Here is a 13,442-nt window from a genome sequence, read left to right on the forward strand (position 1 = left end):
GGTTTTCATAAGAACACAAACTAAAGGTAGAGATAGTATTCTGTAAAGGAACAGATTTTTCTTCCCTCAAATTTCCAGATTGAGATTCAGAAACAATTATTGAGCATCTGTTATATGCAGGCACTGGGCCAGTTTGCTTTGATATGTGTGACATCATTTATTGTAAATGTTATACAACTTTTACTGATGAGAGAGTTTAAGGAGGTTGAGTCACACAGTAGGTAACTTTCAGAGTAGGGTTTTAAATCCCTAAATGACAGGTCTAGGTAGGAAGATTGTAATAAATACTCTGGCTCCATTTTTGGTGTTTAACTGCTAACACAATTCAAGCCCCACACTTCTTCATCCCCTTGTGTCCCATCTCTGGGCAAACCAACAAGAAAACAGACTCTCCTTCCCTGGGTGCTGGTCGCAAGTTCAAACCCAGCTGCTATCCAACCCTAGCCCTGCCCCAGCCATGTGCGTGCGTGCTGAGTCACTTCAGTCGTGTCTGACTCTTAGAGACGCTATGGACTGTAGCCTGCCAGGCTCCTCTGTCCATGGGATTCTCCAGGCAAGAATACTGGAGTGGGCTGCCACGCCCTCCTCCAGGGGAATCTTCCCGACCCGGGGATCGAACCTGTGTCTCTTATGTCTCCTGCATTGGCAGCCAAGTTCTTTACTGCTAGCAGCATCTGGGAGGCCCAGTGGAAGCCAAAGTCGCCTGTCCTTCCCTTTGTTTAGGCAGTTGCACAATGGCTAGGGGGCCTGCTCTCCCCCAGAAGTCCTCATAGTGTGAGTAATAAAACTCTTCTTACCTTCTTGGTGCATGTGTGGCATCAAGATTTCTCAGCCCCTGAACCACTTTTGCAGAGGGTTGGTGGTGCTCTGTGGCGCAACCACAGATAAAAACATTCAAGCAAATTGCATGCTCCTGTGCTGATCCTGAGGACTGTCATGAATAGTCAGCATACGTTTGGCTGAGGAGAGTTGAAGCTGTGCATTTATGACTCAGGCCCTTTCTCCCCTGGATGTCTACTTGGTGGGGGTGGGGAAAATGTTCCCCCCATTTGTTTGTTTCTGCTGTCATTTCACTCCTCTGGGTTCATTACTCATCGATAAAGGTCTTCAATTTTGCCCTCAATATCCATTCTGCTTATTTAGTGCTATCGGGTTATTATCCCAAGACCCTAAATCCATATGCATTATGTGTAAAGCCCCGCAAGCTGATTGATATGCATGCCACCAGGAGCATTCATTCTCCAGCAGTTTTTATTTTTTTTCCTCCAAGGGAGAATATATTTGTTCTATAGAGAAATTAGTGGTTGTATGTATTGCACGTGTCTTAATACAAAATGCAGGATTAATTGTTAAATGGCACAGAGGTCTGAAAGTACATTATGCAAAATGCAAAAACTGGTTGTAATATAAATGTTCGAATTAACATGCCTGCATGCAGAAATGTTCAGGGAATTTGTGGTTCAATTAAAATGACACCAGAATCAAGCCTTTTAAAAACAAGACCATTCCCAGCATAAGGATTTTATAATTTATTCATTCGCAGGCATCTACCACCATTGAATTTTGGGTTAAATAACCCAGTTGGGGTATACGAAAACAGCTTCCAGTAATACAGATCCTTGGAATAAGCCCAACTGTATCATCTTGGCCTCAGCCATGTAAATACTTGAGGAGGGCACAAGGGATATTAGCATATTTTTGGCTGTATATTCAACTCCAGTACATAAGACATGAGGATTATCCTTAGACACCTGGCTGTCTTCAGATAGCATTTGAAACCCATTCTGGGTGCCTTCTCAGCATCCACAGGCATCCCTTTTCCCCCATGACTAAATGGTCTTAGGAACGTAGACTCATTTCCAGGAGTCTAAGCATAGCATGGTTAGAAAGGAGTTCACAAAACAAGCCATGAATACATATCAGATCCCAAAGAGTAACCTAAATAGGTCTGTGTTGGTCAGACCGAGGCAGCTGCAGCACAGTGCCGGCTGCACTGAATCCAGCAGTGATTGGTGTCCCTGGAGGCAGACCCTGCCATGGCCGTGGTAGACTTTTCTGTACAAAGATGACCCTCAGACCGTGGGATGCAGGGAGCGCAGTATTTTTCCATTTATGAAGCTGGGCTGCTTGGAGCCATCCACACGGCCCACCCTGTGCCTGAAATTGTCTCAGGCAGTGGCCGCGTGGAGGTCAGTCACGTGTAGATGTCAGCCAGCTCGTCTGGCTTATGGTAAATGGGAAGGCAGCACGTCAAAATGTTGGGCAGAGGGATCCAGGTTGGTGCTCCAGGAATCAATCGTGCTGTTGACAAACAGCAAGGCTGATGGGATGACAGGTTTAAATAGCAGCAGCAAGTTTGGGATTTGAAACAACAAAATAGCAAAATGTTTATTCAGGCAGAGTACATTCAGGGTTTGTGGCTCCATATCTCTTCAAGCCAGACAGGGGCTTGTTCAATGGCAAGTTTTAGGCATAAGGAAACCTGTTTGAACTTTAGAGTTTTGAGATGTGTTAAGTACATTCTTGCCAGAATTTTGCTGTCTTCAGGCATCCTACTGAATGAATGGAAACTCATCATGATCTTGCGAGTATGATTCTGGTTTTAAAGAATACAGGCGGTGCAGAGAAGTTAGTATATATAGCTAACATGAGGTGGAAGTCAGGATTCCTGAGTCCCAGGGCAGGGCCCTTTTCTGGGGCTGAGAGTTCTGGCTCCCGAAACTGGCCCAGCCATGGCTGTAGGTAACGTTACTCCTCTCTGCTTTGTGGTTTCTCGTCCTGGAGAGGACGGAAGTAGAGAGGCCATTTTAAAATTTATTTTTAAAGATTCTATTAAACAGGTGCATTCTTGGCTCTAACAGAGAGGAGAGCACAGTCTGATTATTTTTTCTTAAAAGGACAAAGATAATACAAAGGCTTTTTGTTTGTACCTTTGGGATTTAGCCAGGTGTGAACACATGTAAGGGGATTCAGCTACAACTCTCTTTTCAGAATGTTTGGAAGTTTTTGGGAAAAGGGCAATTTTGTATTTGAAAATTAGTTGATTTACAGAATTGTGTTAGTTTCAGGTATTCAGAAAAGTGATTCAGTTATGTATATACATATTTTTTACAGATTATCTATGGTCACCAGTGTGGGTGACTGCAAGCTATTGAATGTAGTTCCCTTTGCTATAGCGTAAATCCTTGTTGCTTGTCCATTTTATGTATGATAGTTTCTTAATCCTCAACTCCTGATTTATTCCCCTTACCTCCCCTTCCACTTTAGTAACCATAAGTTTTCTCCATCTGTGAATCTCTGTTTTGTATATAGATTCATTTGTATTATTTTTTAGATTCCACATCTAAGTGATATTGCTTCCCTTGTGGCTCAGCTGGTAAAGAATCCACCTGCAGAGCAGGAGACCCAGGTTCAATCCCTGGGTTGGGAAGATCCCCTGGAGAAGGGAAAGGCTACCCACTCAGGTATTCTGGCCTGGAGAATTCCATGGACGGTATGGGATCACAAAGGGTTGGACACGACTGAGCGACATGCACTTTCACTTTCTAAATGATATACGATATTTGCTTTTCCTTGTGTGACTTCATTTAGTGTGATAGTCTCTAGGTCCATCCATGTCGCTGAAAATGGCAATATTTCATTCTTTTTATGGCTGAGTAATATTCCATTATATATATCACATTATAAAGATATACATACACACACATACACACATATAAAATGTGGCACACACATATATATATATATATATATATGTGAGATATGATATATATATCACATATTCTTAAACTGTGGTTGGGTGCTTGGGTTGTTTCCCTGTGCCAGCTACTGTACACAGTGCTGCTATGAACAGTGGGGTGCACATATCTTTTCAAATTAGAGTTTTTGTCTTTTTCACACATATGCCCAGTAGTGGGATTCCTGATTGCATGGCAGCTCTATTTTTAGTTTTTGAGGAACCTCCATACTGTTTTCCGTAGTGGCTGCACCAGTTTGCCTTCCCACCAACAGTGTAGGGGAGGGTTCCCTTTCCTCCCCGCCCTCTCCAGCATTTATGATTTGTAGGCATTTTGATGACGGCCATTCCAACAGGTGTGAGGTGATACTTTGTTGTGGTTTTTAAAAAACTTTATTCAAGTATAGGTGATTTACAGTGTTGTTGTTAGTTTCTGGTATATAGCAAACTGGTTCAGTTATTCTTTTTCATATTCTTTTCCATTACGGTTTATTACAGGATAATGAATATAGTTCCTTGTGCTCTACAGTAGAACCTTGTTTATCTATTTTATATATAGGAGTTTGTATCTGCTAATCCCAAACTCCTAATTTATCCCTCACCCATCCGCTTTCCCTTTGGTAACCATAGGTTTGTTTTCTGTACCTGTGAGTCTGTTTCTGTTTTGTAAATAAGTTCATTTGTATCATATTTCTGCTTTATTGACTATGCCAAAGCCTTTGACTGTGTGGATCACATAAACTGTGGAAAATTCTGAAAGAGATGGGAATACCAGACCACCTGACCTGCCTTTTGAGAAACCTACATGCAGGTCAGGAAGCAACAGTTAGAACTGAACATGGAACAACAGACTGGTTCCAAATAGGAAAAGGAGTACGTCAAGGCTGTATACTGTCACCCTACTTATTTAACTTCTAGGCAGAGTACATCATGAGAAATGCTGGGCTGGAGAGAGCACAAGCTGGAATCAAGATTGCCGGGAGAAATATCAATAACCTCAGATATGCAGATGACACCACCCTTATGGCAGAAAGTGAAGAAGAACTAAAGAGTCTCTTGATGAAAGTGAAAGAGGAGAGTGAAAAAGTTGGCTTAAAGCTCAACATTCAGAAAACTAAGATCATGGCATCTGGTCCCATCACTTCCTGGCAAACAGATGGGGAAACAGTGGAAACCACGGCTGACTTAATTTTTCTGGGCTCCAGAGTCACTGCAGATGGTGATTGCAGCCATGAAATTAAAAAACACTTACTCCTTGGAAGGAAAGTTATGACCAACCTAGACAGCATATTAAAAAGCAGAGACATTACTTTGTCAACAAAGGTCCATCTAGTCAAGGCTATGGTTTTGCCAGTAGTCATGTATGGATGTGAGAGTTGGGATGGATGTGAGAGTTGGACTGTAAAGAAAGCTGAGCACAGAAGAATTGATGCTTTTGAACCGTGGTGATGGAGAAGACTCTTGAGAGTCCCTTGGACTGCAAGGAGATCCAACCAGTCCATCCTAAAGCAGATCAGTCCTGGGTGTTCATTGGAAGGGCTGATGTTGAAGCTGAAACTCCAATACTTTGGCCACGTGATGCAAAGAGCTGACTCATTGGAAAAGACTCTGATGCTGGGAGGAATTGGGGGCAGGAGGAGAAGGGGACGACAGAGGATGAGATGGTTGGATGGCATCACTGACTCAATGGAGATGGGTTTGGGTGGACTCCGGGAGTTGGTGATGGACAGGGAGGCCTGGCGTGCTGCGGTTCATGGGGTCGCAAAGAGTCAGACACAACTGAGCAACTGAACTGAACTGACTGAACTGTGTCATATTTTAGGTTCCACATATAAGTGATGTCGTATGATAATCACCTTCCTCTGACTTAAATTTCACTTAGAATGATAATCTCTAGGTCCATCCATGTTGCTGTCAGTGGCATTATTTCATTTTTTTCTGTGGCTGAGTAGTATTCCATTGTGTTTGTGTGTGTCCCATCTTTTTTTATGCATTCATCTGCAGGTGGACATTCAGGTTGCTTCCATGTGTTGGTTATTGAGTAGTGCTGCAGTGAACGTGCGCGCGCATGCTCAGTCATGTCTGACTCTTTGTGACCGCATGGACTGTAGTCTGCCAGTCTTCTCCAGGGAATCTTCCCAACCCAAGGATCAAACCTGGGTCTCCTGCATTGCAGGCAGATTCTTTACAGTCTGAACCACTGTTCTCCACAGTGGTTGCATTAACATTTTCACTAACAGTGTAGAAAAGTTCTCTTTTCTCCATACTCTCTCCAGTGTTTATCATGTGTAGACTTTTTAATGATGGCCACTCTGATAGGTGTGAGGGGATAGCTCATGGTAGTTTTGATTTGCGTTTCTCTGTGTTGATATTCTTGATGTTGAACAGCCTTTCATGTGCCTATTGACCATCTGTATGCCTTCTTTGAAGAAATGTCTGTTTAGGTCTTCTGTTCATTTTTAGATTGGGTTGCTTAGTTTTTGATATTGAGTTGTATGAAGTGTATGTATATCTTGGATATTATTAAACCCTTGTCTATTGTATCATTTGCAAATATTTCCTCCCATTCCAAAGGTTGTCTTTTCGTTTGGTTGATGGTTTCCTTTGCTGTGAAAAGCTTTTAAGTTTGATTAGTTCTTGTTTGTTTATTTTTGCTTTTATTTCTGGACAAAAGGCATTTTGATCTCTTTCTAGATCAACTGGATATCCCTGGATAGCTACTAATTTAGGCAAGATAAGCCGTCAAATCCTTCTCTTCTTAATAAGGTGATGAAGAAGGTAGGGAGTGAGCTGGAGGTACGTGGTCACTAGGCAGACCAGTGCTTTATTAACTTACTTGCTTCATAGCACTCTCCTTCTCTAGTTCGTCCAGGTGGGCCAAAATTATTGTTTTAAACAACAACATATTCTCATATTATAAATACAGAAGGAGAAAGAGAAGAGAATTCACTATAAGAAATATTACTGATTAAATGTTGTGTTGAGAAGCCCTATTTAATTACTGAGAGCTATACAGTCTCATCTCTGAGGGAAGAGAAGACCTAGCTCAGAATGGAGCCCGGAGCAGTCAGAAAAAGACAAAAACAGATCGAGACTGACTGTGGGAGAAATGGCACTTGGGTGAGAACTCTACAGCTGATTCTCTTTAAAGGGCGAGCCCCCAGAATCCTGGGTCCCTCCTCTGTGCATGGCAGTCTACCTCATTCAATCTCTCCAGGCTCACACGATTATTCTTTCTCCTTCCCTAGTCTTCCTGCTACACAGGGAGCACTCATCTGCTTGGGACTAAAAGTGGGAGTTAAGTGAGGCACAGCATCAAGGTCTAGTCAGGAAAATAGAGATCATGCCTGATATTTCAAACAGAGGGATTTAATACAGAGAGTTACACAAGTATTAGAAGACTAAAAGAGCCAAAAGGGACCCTGGAATAACCCAGATATTAGCCACCATAGGAAGTGGCTACTAAGCCTCTGGCTGGGGAATTACAAAGGGAGAGGTGGGATCTCTGCACTGTGGGAGCTCAGAGAAGAGGCGCCTGGAGGCCGTTCAGATCTCGGAGGGTTGCCTTCTGGCTTATGCTTGGACCTCAGACCAGGTGATGCTATGGCTGGTTCTTAGACCTTCAGGGAGACAGATGCTGCTGAGGTGACAGTGTCGGTAGAAGCTGGGGTTTGGAGCCGCGATGGCCTCCTGGTGCTGGAGAGATATGGACAAGAACGGGAAAGAGGAAGGAGTCCATTCATCCTCCCCTCTTCCTCCTCCATTCCAGTAGAAATTGCTCAGAATTGAGGAGTAAAACAAGCTTAATGATCCGTCCTGGACCATCTTAGAGAGGAACGCACACACCCAGCTGCCACAGTAATAAAGCAAGCACCCGGACTTGGCCACTTGGTAACCTCTAGGCCAGGGCTTGGTTGGCAGTAAAGGAAACCCAGAGAAGGAGCTGGTGGAGTGAGAAGGAGATGGAAGTCTTACAACAGCCCAGACAGAGTGCTTACACCAGGACCCATTGCATAGCGTGTATGAGGCTAATTTACATAATCCTGGCTCCCATCCATTGTGACTGGCTCAGGACCGAAGGAAGACCTAACTGTCAAGTGGTGAGGAGGGTTTAAGTAATTGGAATTGACACTAGATACAGTTTCCCAGGTGGTGCTAGTGGTAAAGAAGCCACCTGCCATTGCAGGAGACTTAAGAGACACAGGTTCGATCCCTGGGTCAGAAAGACTCCATGGAGGAGGGCATGGCAACCCACTCCAGTATTTTTTTTTTTTTTCAAATGTTGTGTGTGTGTGTGTGCCTGTTTTGAAGAAGAAACAGTCAATTTTATTGGGCTCAGACTAGGAATCCACAGCTGTAGGTATACATATATCCCCTCCCTTTTGACCCTCCCTCCCATCTCCCTCCCCATCTCACCCCTCTAGGTTGATACAGAGCCCCTGTGTGTGTTTCCTGAGCCATACAGCAAATTCCAGTTGGCTATCTGTTTAAATGGGAGAAGGCAATGGCACCCCACTCCAGTACTGTTGCCTGGAAAATCCCATGGATGGAGGAACCTGGTGGGCTGCAGTCCATGGGATCGCTAAGAGTCAGACACAACTGAGTGACTTCACTTTCACTTTCCACTTTCATGCATTGGAGAAGGAAATGGCAACCCACTGCAGTGTTCTTGCCTGGAGAATCCCATGGACAGAAAAGCCTGGTAGGCCACAGTCCATGGGGTTGCACGGAGTCGGACACGACTGAAGCGACTTAGCAGCAGCAGCAGCATCTGTTTAAACATGGTTATGTAAGTGTCCATGTTACTCTCTCCATACATCTCCACCTCTCCCCGTGTCCATAAGTCTATTCTCTCTTTCTGTTTCTCCATTGCTGCCCTGAAAGTAAATTCTTCAGTACTGTTTTTCTAGATTCTGTATATATGCGTTAGAATACGATATTTATCTTTCTCTTTCTGACTTACTTCACTCTGTATAATAGGTTCTAGGTTCATCCACCTGAGTAGAACTGACTCAGATGCATTCCTTTTTATGACTAGTAATAGTCCATTGTGTATGTGTACCACAACTTCTTCATCCATTCATCTGTTGATGGACATCTGGATTGCTTCCGTGTTCTAGCTATTGTAAATAGTGTGCTGCAGTGAACAATGGGATGCATGTGTCTTTTTCAGTTTTGGTTTCCTCAGGGTAGATGCCTAGTAGTGGGATTGCTCGCTCATATGGTGATGTTATTCCTAGTTTTTTAAGGAATCTCCACACTGTTCTCCATAGTGGCTGTATCAATTTACGCTCCCACCAACAGTGCAAGGGCATTCCCTTTTCTCCATACCCTCTCCAGCATTTATTGTTTGTAGACTTTTTATGATGCCCATTCTGACCGGTGTGACGTGATATCTCATTGTAGTTTTGGTTTGCATTTTCTAATAATGAGCAGTGTTGAGCATCTTTTCATGTATTTATTAGCCATCTGTATGTCTTCTTTGGAGAAATGTCTGTCTGGGTCTTTTTCCCACTTTTGGCTTGGGTTGTTTTTCTGATATTGAGTTGTATGAATTGCTTGTATATTTTGGAAATTAATCCATTGTCGGTTGTTTCATTTGCTATTATTTTCTCCCATTCTGAGGGTTGTCTTTTCAGCTTGCTTATAGTTTCCTTTGCTGTGCAGAAGCTTTTAAGTTTGATCAGGTCCCAATTGTTTACTTTTGTTTTTATTTCCATTACTCCAGGTCATAGAGGATCTTACTTTGATTTATGTCATTGAGTGTTCTGCCTATGTTTTCCTCTTAAGAGTTTTATAGTTTCTGGTCTTACATTTAGGTCTTTAATCCATTTTGAGAAAAATTTGGACCGCTTCATGAATTTTCATGTCATCCTTGTGGAAGGGCCATGCTAATCTTCTCTGTATCATTCCAGTTTTAGTATATGTGCTGCCAAAGTAAGCACCCACTTCACTGTTCTGGCCTGGAGAATCCCGTGGACAGAGGAGCCTGACGGGCTACAGTCTATAGGGTCGCAAAGAGTTGGACACGACCAAAGCAACTTGGCACACACATATTAGTCGCCCACCTACACTGGGAAATTTGCATGAGACAAGGCTTCAGAGCTAAGCCTTGCCTGCCCCCCAATTCAGTATTAAAGTAGGCAGTAGATGGGATGGATAGAAGGAAAAGAGGGGAGGGGAGGGAGAGAAACGGAGAGAGCAGGGAAGGAAGAAAAGGATGGAGGGAGGGGAAAAGGGAGGAGCAGGCAGGCTAGTCAAGCCTTGCTCCAGTTCCCAGCTGCAGGGCCCAGTGAGAATAGAAATAGCCCTTCCTGCTCGACTCACTGAGCACTCTCTGCAGAGATGACGGTGCTAGTAGTAACAAAGTTTGTCTTGATTTCTTCACTTAGTGAAGATTCAGAAACAGTGGACACTGAGCTGCTGTAGAAGACAGAAGCTGGTGCCGGTCGTGTTCTTCTGGCCGTCGTCCCGGCACGGGGGCCCCTGGAGTGCTCAGGGTGGCTGCTCCCATCTTGGCAGCTTGTCCCCTAGCCTGTCCCTGCCTGTGGCTGGCTTCCCACCAACTCAGTGCCCTTGACCTCACACTTGCTGATGGTTGTAGAATACCTGTCAGGCTGGGCAACAGTAATAACCACTCTCACCCTTAAAATCTGGGAGAAAAAGGCACCTACTTAGTAGAAACATAGCAAAAGGACTTGAATAGACAGCTCTCAGAAAGAGGAAACACAGATGGCTCTAAAACAAATGAAAAGATGCTCGCTTTTTTTTATTTAGGTGTCATTGACATATAAAATTATATTAATTTCAGGTATATAAGGAGTCAGTATTTGTATATCAACCTCAACATGGGGAAATGTAATTTACAAGCTCTAGATTGCAAAGATCAAAAAATTTAACCTCATATATTTAGCTCATGGTAACTCCTCTGTAGGGAATGGTTTGGAAATATCTACCAAAACTGAGCAGCCATTCTACTTCTAGGTATTTGTCATTCAGATACACTTTTATACATGCGAAATGAAATATTATGCAAAGATATTAATTGCAACATTGTTTATAATAGCAAAAGTTAGAACGGACCTAATGCCCATCAGAGGGAGTCAGGTAAATTATGGTACATAAATTCAGAAATTTCCACAACCATTAAAAAGGATGAAGCAATGTTACACATATATACATGGAACAATCCCCAGTATATAAAACCTTAAAAAATAAGGAAATGAACAGTGCATGTAGTATTTGTGTTCAAGATAATATATATTTCAGAATGAAAAATTTCAAACCATTTAAAATACTTGTGTACATATGTATGTGTTTGTGTGCACATGTATATATGGATATGTATGTTATGCTTCTGTGTGCATAGAATATCCCTGGGAGTAGAAACATGGAACTGAAAACAGATCTTCTAGGGAGAGAGGGGTCAGGTGGACTGGACACGGAGGTTGGAAGATGGAGATTTACTTTTCCCTGCTTACTCTTTGGAACATTTGAATTTTATAATTTTCTGTTACCTGGTCAAAAAACAAACAGATTGAAAGCTGGGGTGAAAATCCATTCTAAGTCTTGCGGGGTAGATGGTCTTTCTGGAGGGCCGGCCTTCTTCCATTGCGGGGGGTTTATCCAGAGGCTGGAAGTTACTGGAAGGCATGTGCTTAGGAGAGTGGATAGCTCGCCATGGCTGCCTTCCGGCGCAGACACGGGTGATGGTCAGAATCCAGGCAGTCCGCGCTCCCTCCGCCCTGTCTGCTCCTGCGCCCTTCGGAGCCAGGCTCTCGGTGCTCTGGGTCCGCTTCTCCAGAATGGAGGTCTCTGAGCACAGAGGCCAGTGCCCTGCCATTTTACCCAGCCCTCGCCGTGACGTCCAGCTCACAGAAACATCTTCCACGTTGGGAGACACCTTGTGGTCGTGACATCTTTTCACCCGGATTCCTGCATCTGTAACCGTAGGTCAGCCTTTTAATGTCTCCAGCATCTCTGGCATCAGCCAGCGTGTATGTAGTAAGAGCTCCGTAAGTATCGAATGATGCGTCTCAAGGATGAGTAGTTTATGATCAGATCCTTCCCAGCCCTTACAGTAAGGATGGAGCCAAATCTTCCCGAATGGGACCCAGGGCAGCCCCCTAGGGGAGGGAGGTGGAGGCCCCGCAGTGAAAGATGCCAGCGTTATAGCTCAGACCTCCACCCAGGGGTATCATGGGAGACCCGGAGAGGGGACCGTCACAGTCCCCTCTTGCATCACCAGCTCCGTGGCTGGGACACAAGTTCGGAAGGACTGGATGGATGTGATGGGTCAGATGGAGGGAAGTCCAGATCCACGCCGTAGAGCTGACTCTTGCAGACGCCACCCTGTCCCCGTAGAGGAATCCGAGAAAGTGCCTGGCGGGCTGGTTCCACGCCCTGAGCTGACCCACACCGCGGGAGCAGCTGGGAACTCGGCAAGGAGTCCGGAGTGTAATAGTGCGCTCTGAGGTCACAAACAGAACCGCCTCAGAAAGCACGGCAGCTGAGATCTCTTCCCTGGAGGCCGACAACTAATCCCGTGGAAAGACTACCGGGAAGAGTGTAAACAGTGGGGCAGAGTTTCCCCGAAAAAGCCCAGCCTCCCACCCCTCCTCCTGGCTAAGCAGGAAGCCCAGAGGACTCAGCGGGGAAGGGTGCACAAATCTAATTAGTGACTGTAGCTGAGTGAAAGCCGCTTAGTCGTGTCTGACTCTTTGTGACCCCATGGACTATACAGTCCATGGAATTCTCCAGGCTAGAATCCTGGAGTGGGTAGCATACCCCTTCTCCAGCCCATCTTCCTGACCCAGGAATCAACCTGGGGTCTCCTGCATTGCAGGCCAGTTCTTTACCAACTGAGCTATCAGGGACTACAGCTAACTACTTGTTAATTCCTAACATCCCTGAGAGATCCAGGCTGCTCTTGCCTTGTTCCTCCTCAGCTCCCCGTCAGCAGAGCCCTGTCCTGTCTTCTCTGCCCCCTAAAACACTGGTTTCAGCTGTGTGATTCTGAGTGGCTGGGCGAGGGGAGGAAGAGAACTTAACCTGGAGCATCCCCCGTGAGTCTGCTGAAGGTTTGCTCCCTGCCAAGGCTTGCATGGGCTCAGGTACATCCGGGCTGCCCAGGTGAATGGGGTGCCAGAAGACACCCTTGGCCACGAGGGGCACATCGCAGCCTGGGCTTGGAGCCGGGCAGTGCTGGCCTGTGGTTCTAGGCAGACCCCTGCCTCAGGGCCGTTGGCCAGAGTCAGTAGCCTGAGGGGAACACAGTGTTCTTCCGGAATGGCATCTTTAAGGCACAAAATGTTGTTCTCTGTAATGAAAAGAGTCTGAGTCACTTTATTTTTATTTGTTTATATCAATTATCTCTTTTTTATAAAGTACTGATAGTGGGGTTTAACCTTTGCCATTCATTAAAAAGTTTCGAGCGCAGCTTTCTCAGACTGTGTTCCTCTGCTACTCCTAAAACAAGGACAGCGGATTTGTGTGAGTCGTTTTGTATGTCAGGTAAATAAATACCTTCTTAAGCCCCTCACTAAGAATCTGCTGCATCTGGTGATGTTTCCAGAGTTCTGATCCCAGCCCAGGCAGGGTACCCTTCCCTCCCCACTCCTGACTGGGGTGATCTTGCAGTCTAACTTCAGTCTTTGTCTGTACCTTTCCTGGGGCAGGGGGAGGGGAAGAGGATTTGAAGAGTTGA

The 13,442-nt window shown here is 44.8% G+C and overlaps 1 protein-coding gene and 1 non-coding gene across 39 annotated transcripts in view; one reads left to right on the forward strand and one right to left on the reverse strand.

Moving 5' to 3' along the window:
- Positions 1 to 13,442, forward strand: part of HHAT (hedgehog acyltransferase) — a 354,661-nt gene that overhangs the window by 326,163 nt on the left and 15,056 nt on the right. For 3 of the 38 annotated variants that reach the window (XR_015143047.1, XM_086343253.1, XM_086343263.1), the window contains one exon: positions 10,129 to 12,151. The exons of 34 other annotated variants lie outside the window; for them this stretch is intronic. Coding sequence is in view for 2 of the 4 variants with exons in the window: in XM_086343253.1 (XP_086199379.1) it covers positions 10,129 to 10,316 (188 nt within the window). In the remaining 2 variants the exon portion in view is untranslated. Of the gene's footprint in view, positions 1 to 10,128; positions 12,152 to 13,442 lie in introns of those variants that run through there. One more of the 38 variants, XR_015143040.1, reaches the window with a different exon arrangement.
- LOC147356117 (U6 spliceosomal RNA) lies at positions 9,575 to 9,681 on the reverse strand. The gene has a single exon (XR_015143884.1). It is a non-coding gene; the product is annotated as a U6 spliceosomal RNA (small nuclear RNA).

This window comes from Bos grunniens, chromosome 16 (genome assembly GCF_055505025.1).
Source record: "Bos grunniens cultivar Pamir isolate PY7600 chromosome 16, Bosgru_T2T1.0, whole genome shotgun sequence".
NCBI classification, from domain to species: domain Eukaryota; kingdom Metazoa; phylum Chordata; class Mammalia; order Artiodactyla; family Bovidae; genus Bos; species Bos grunniens.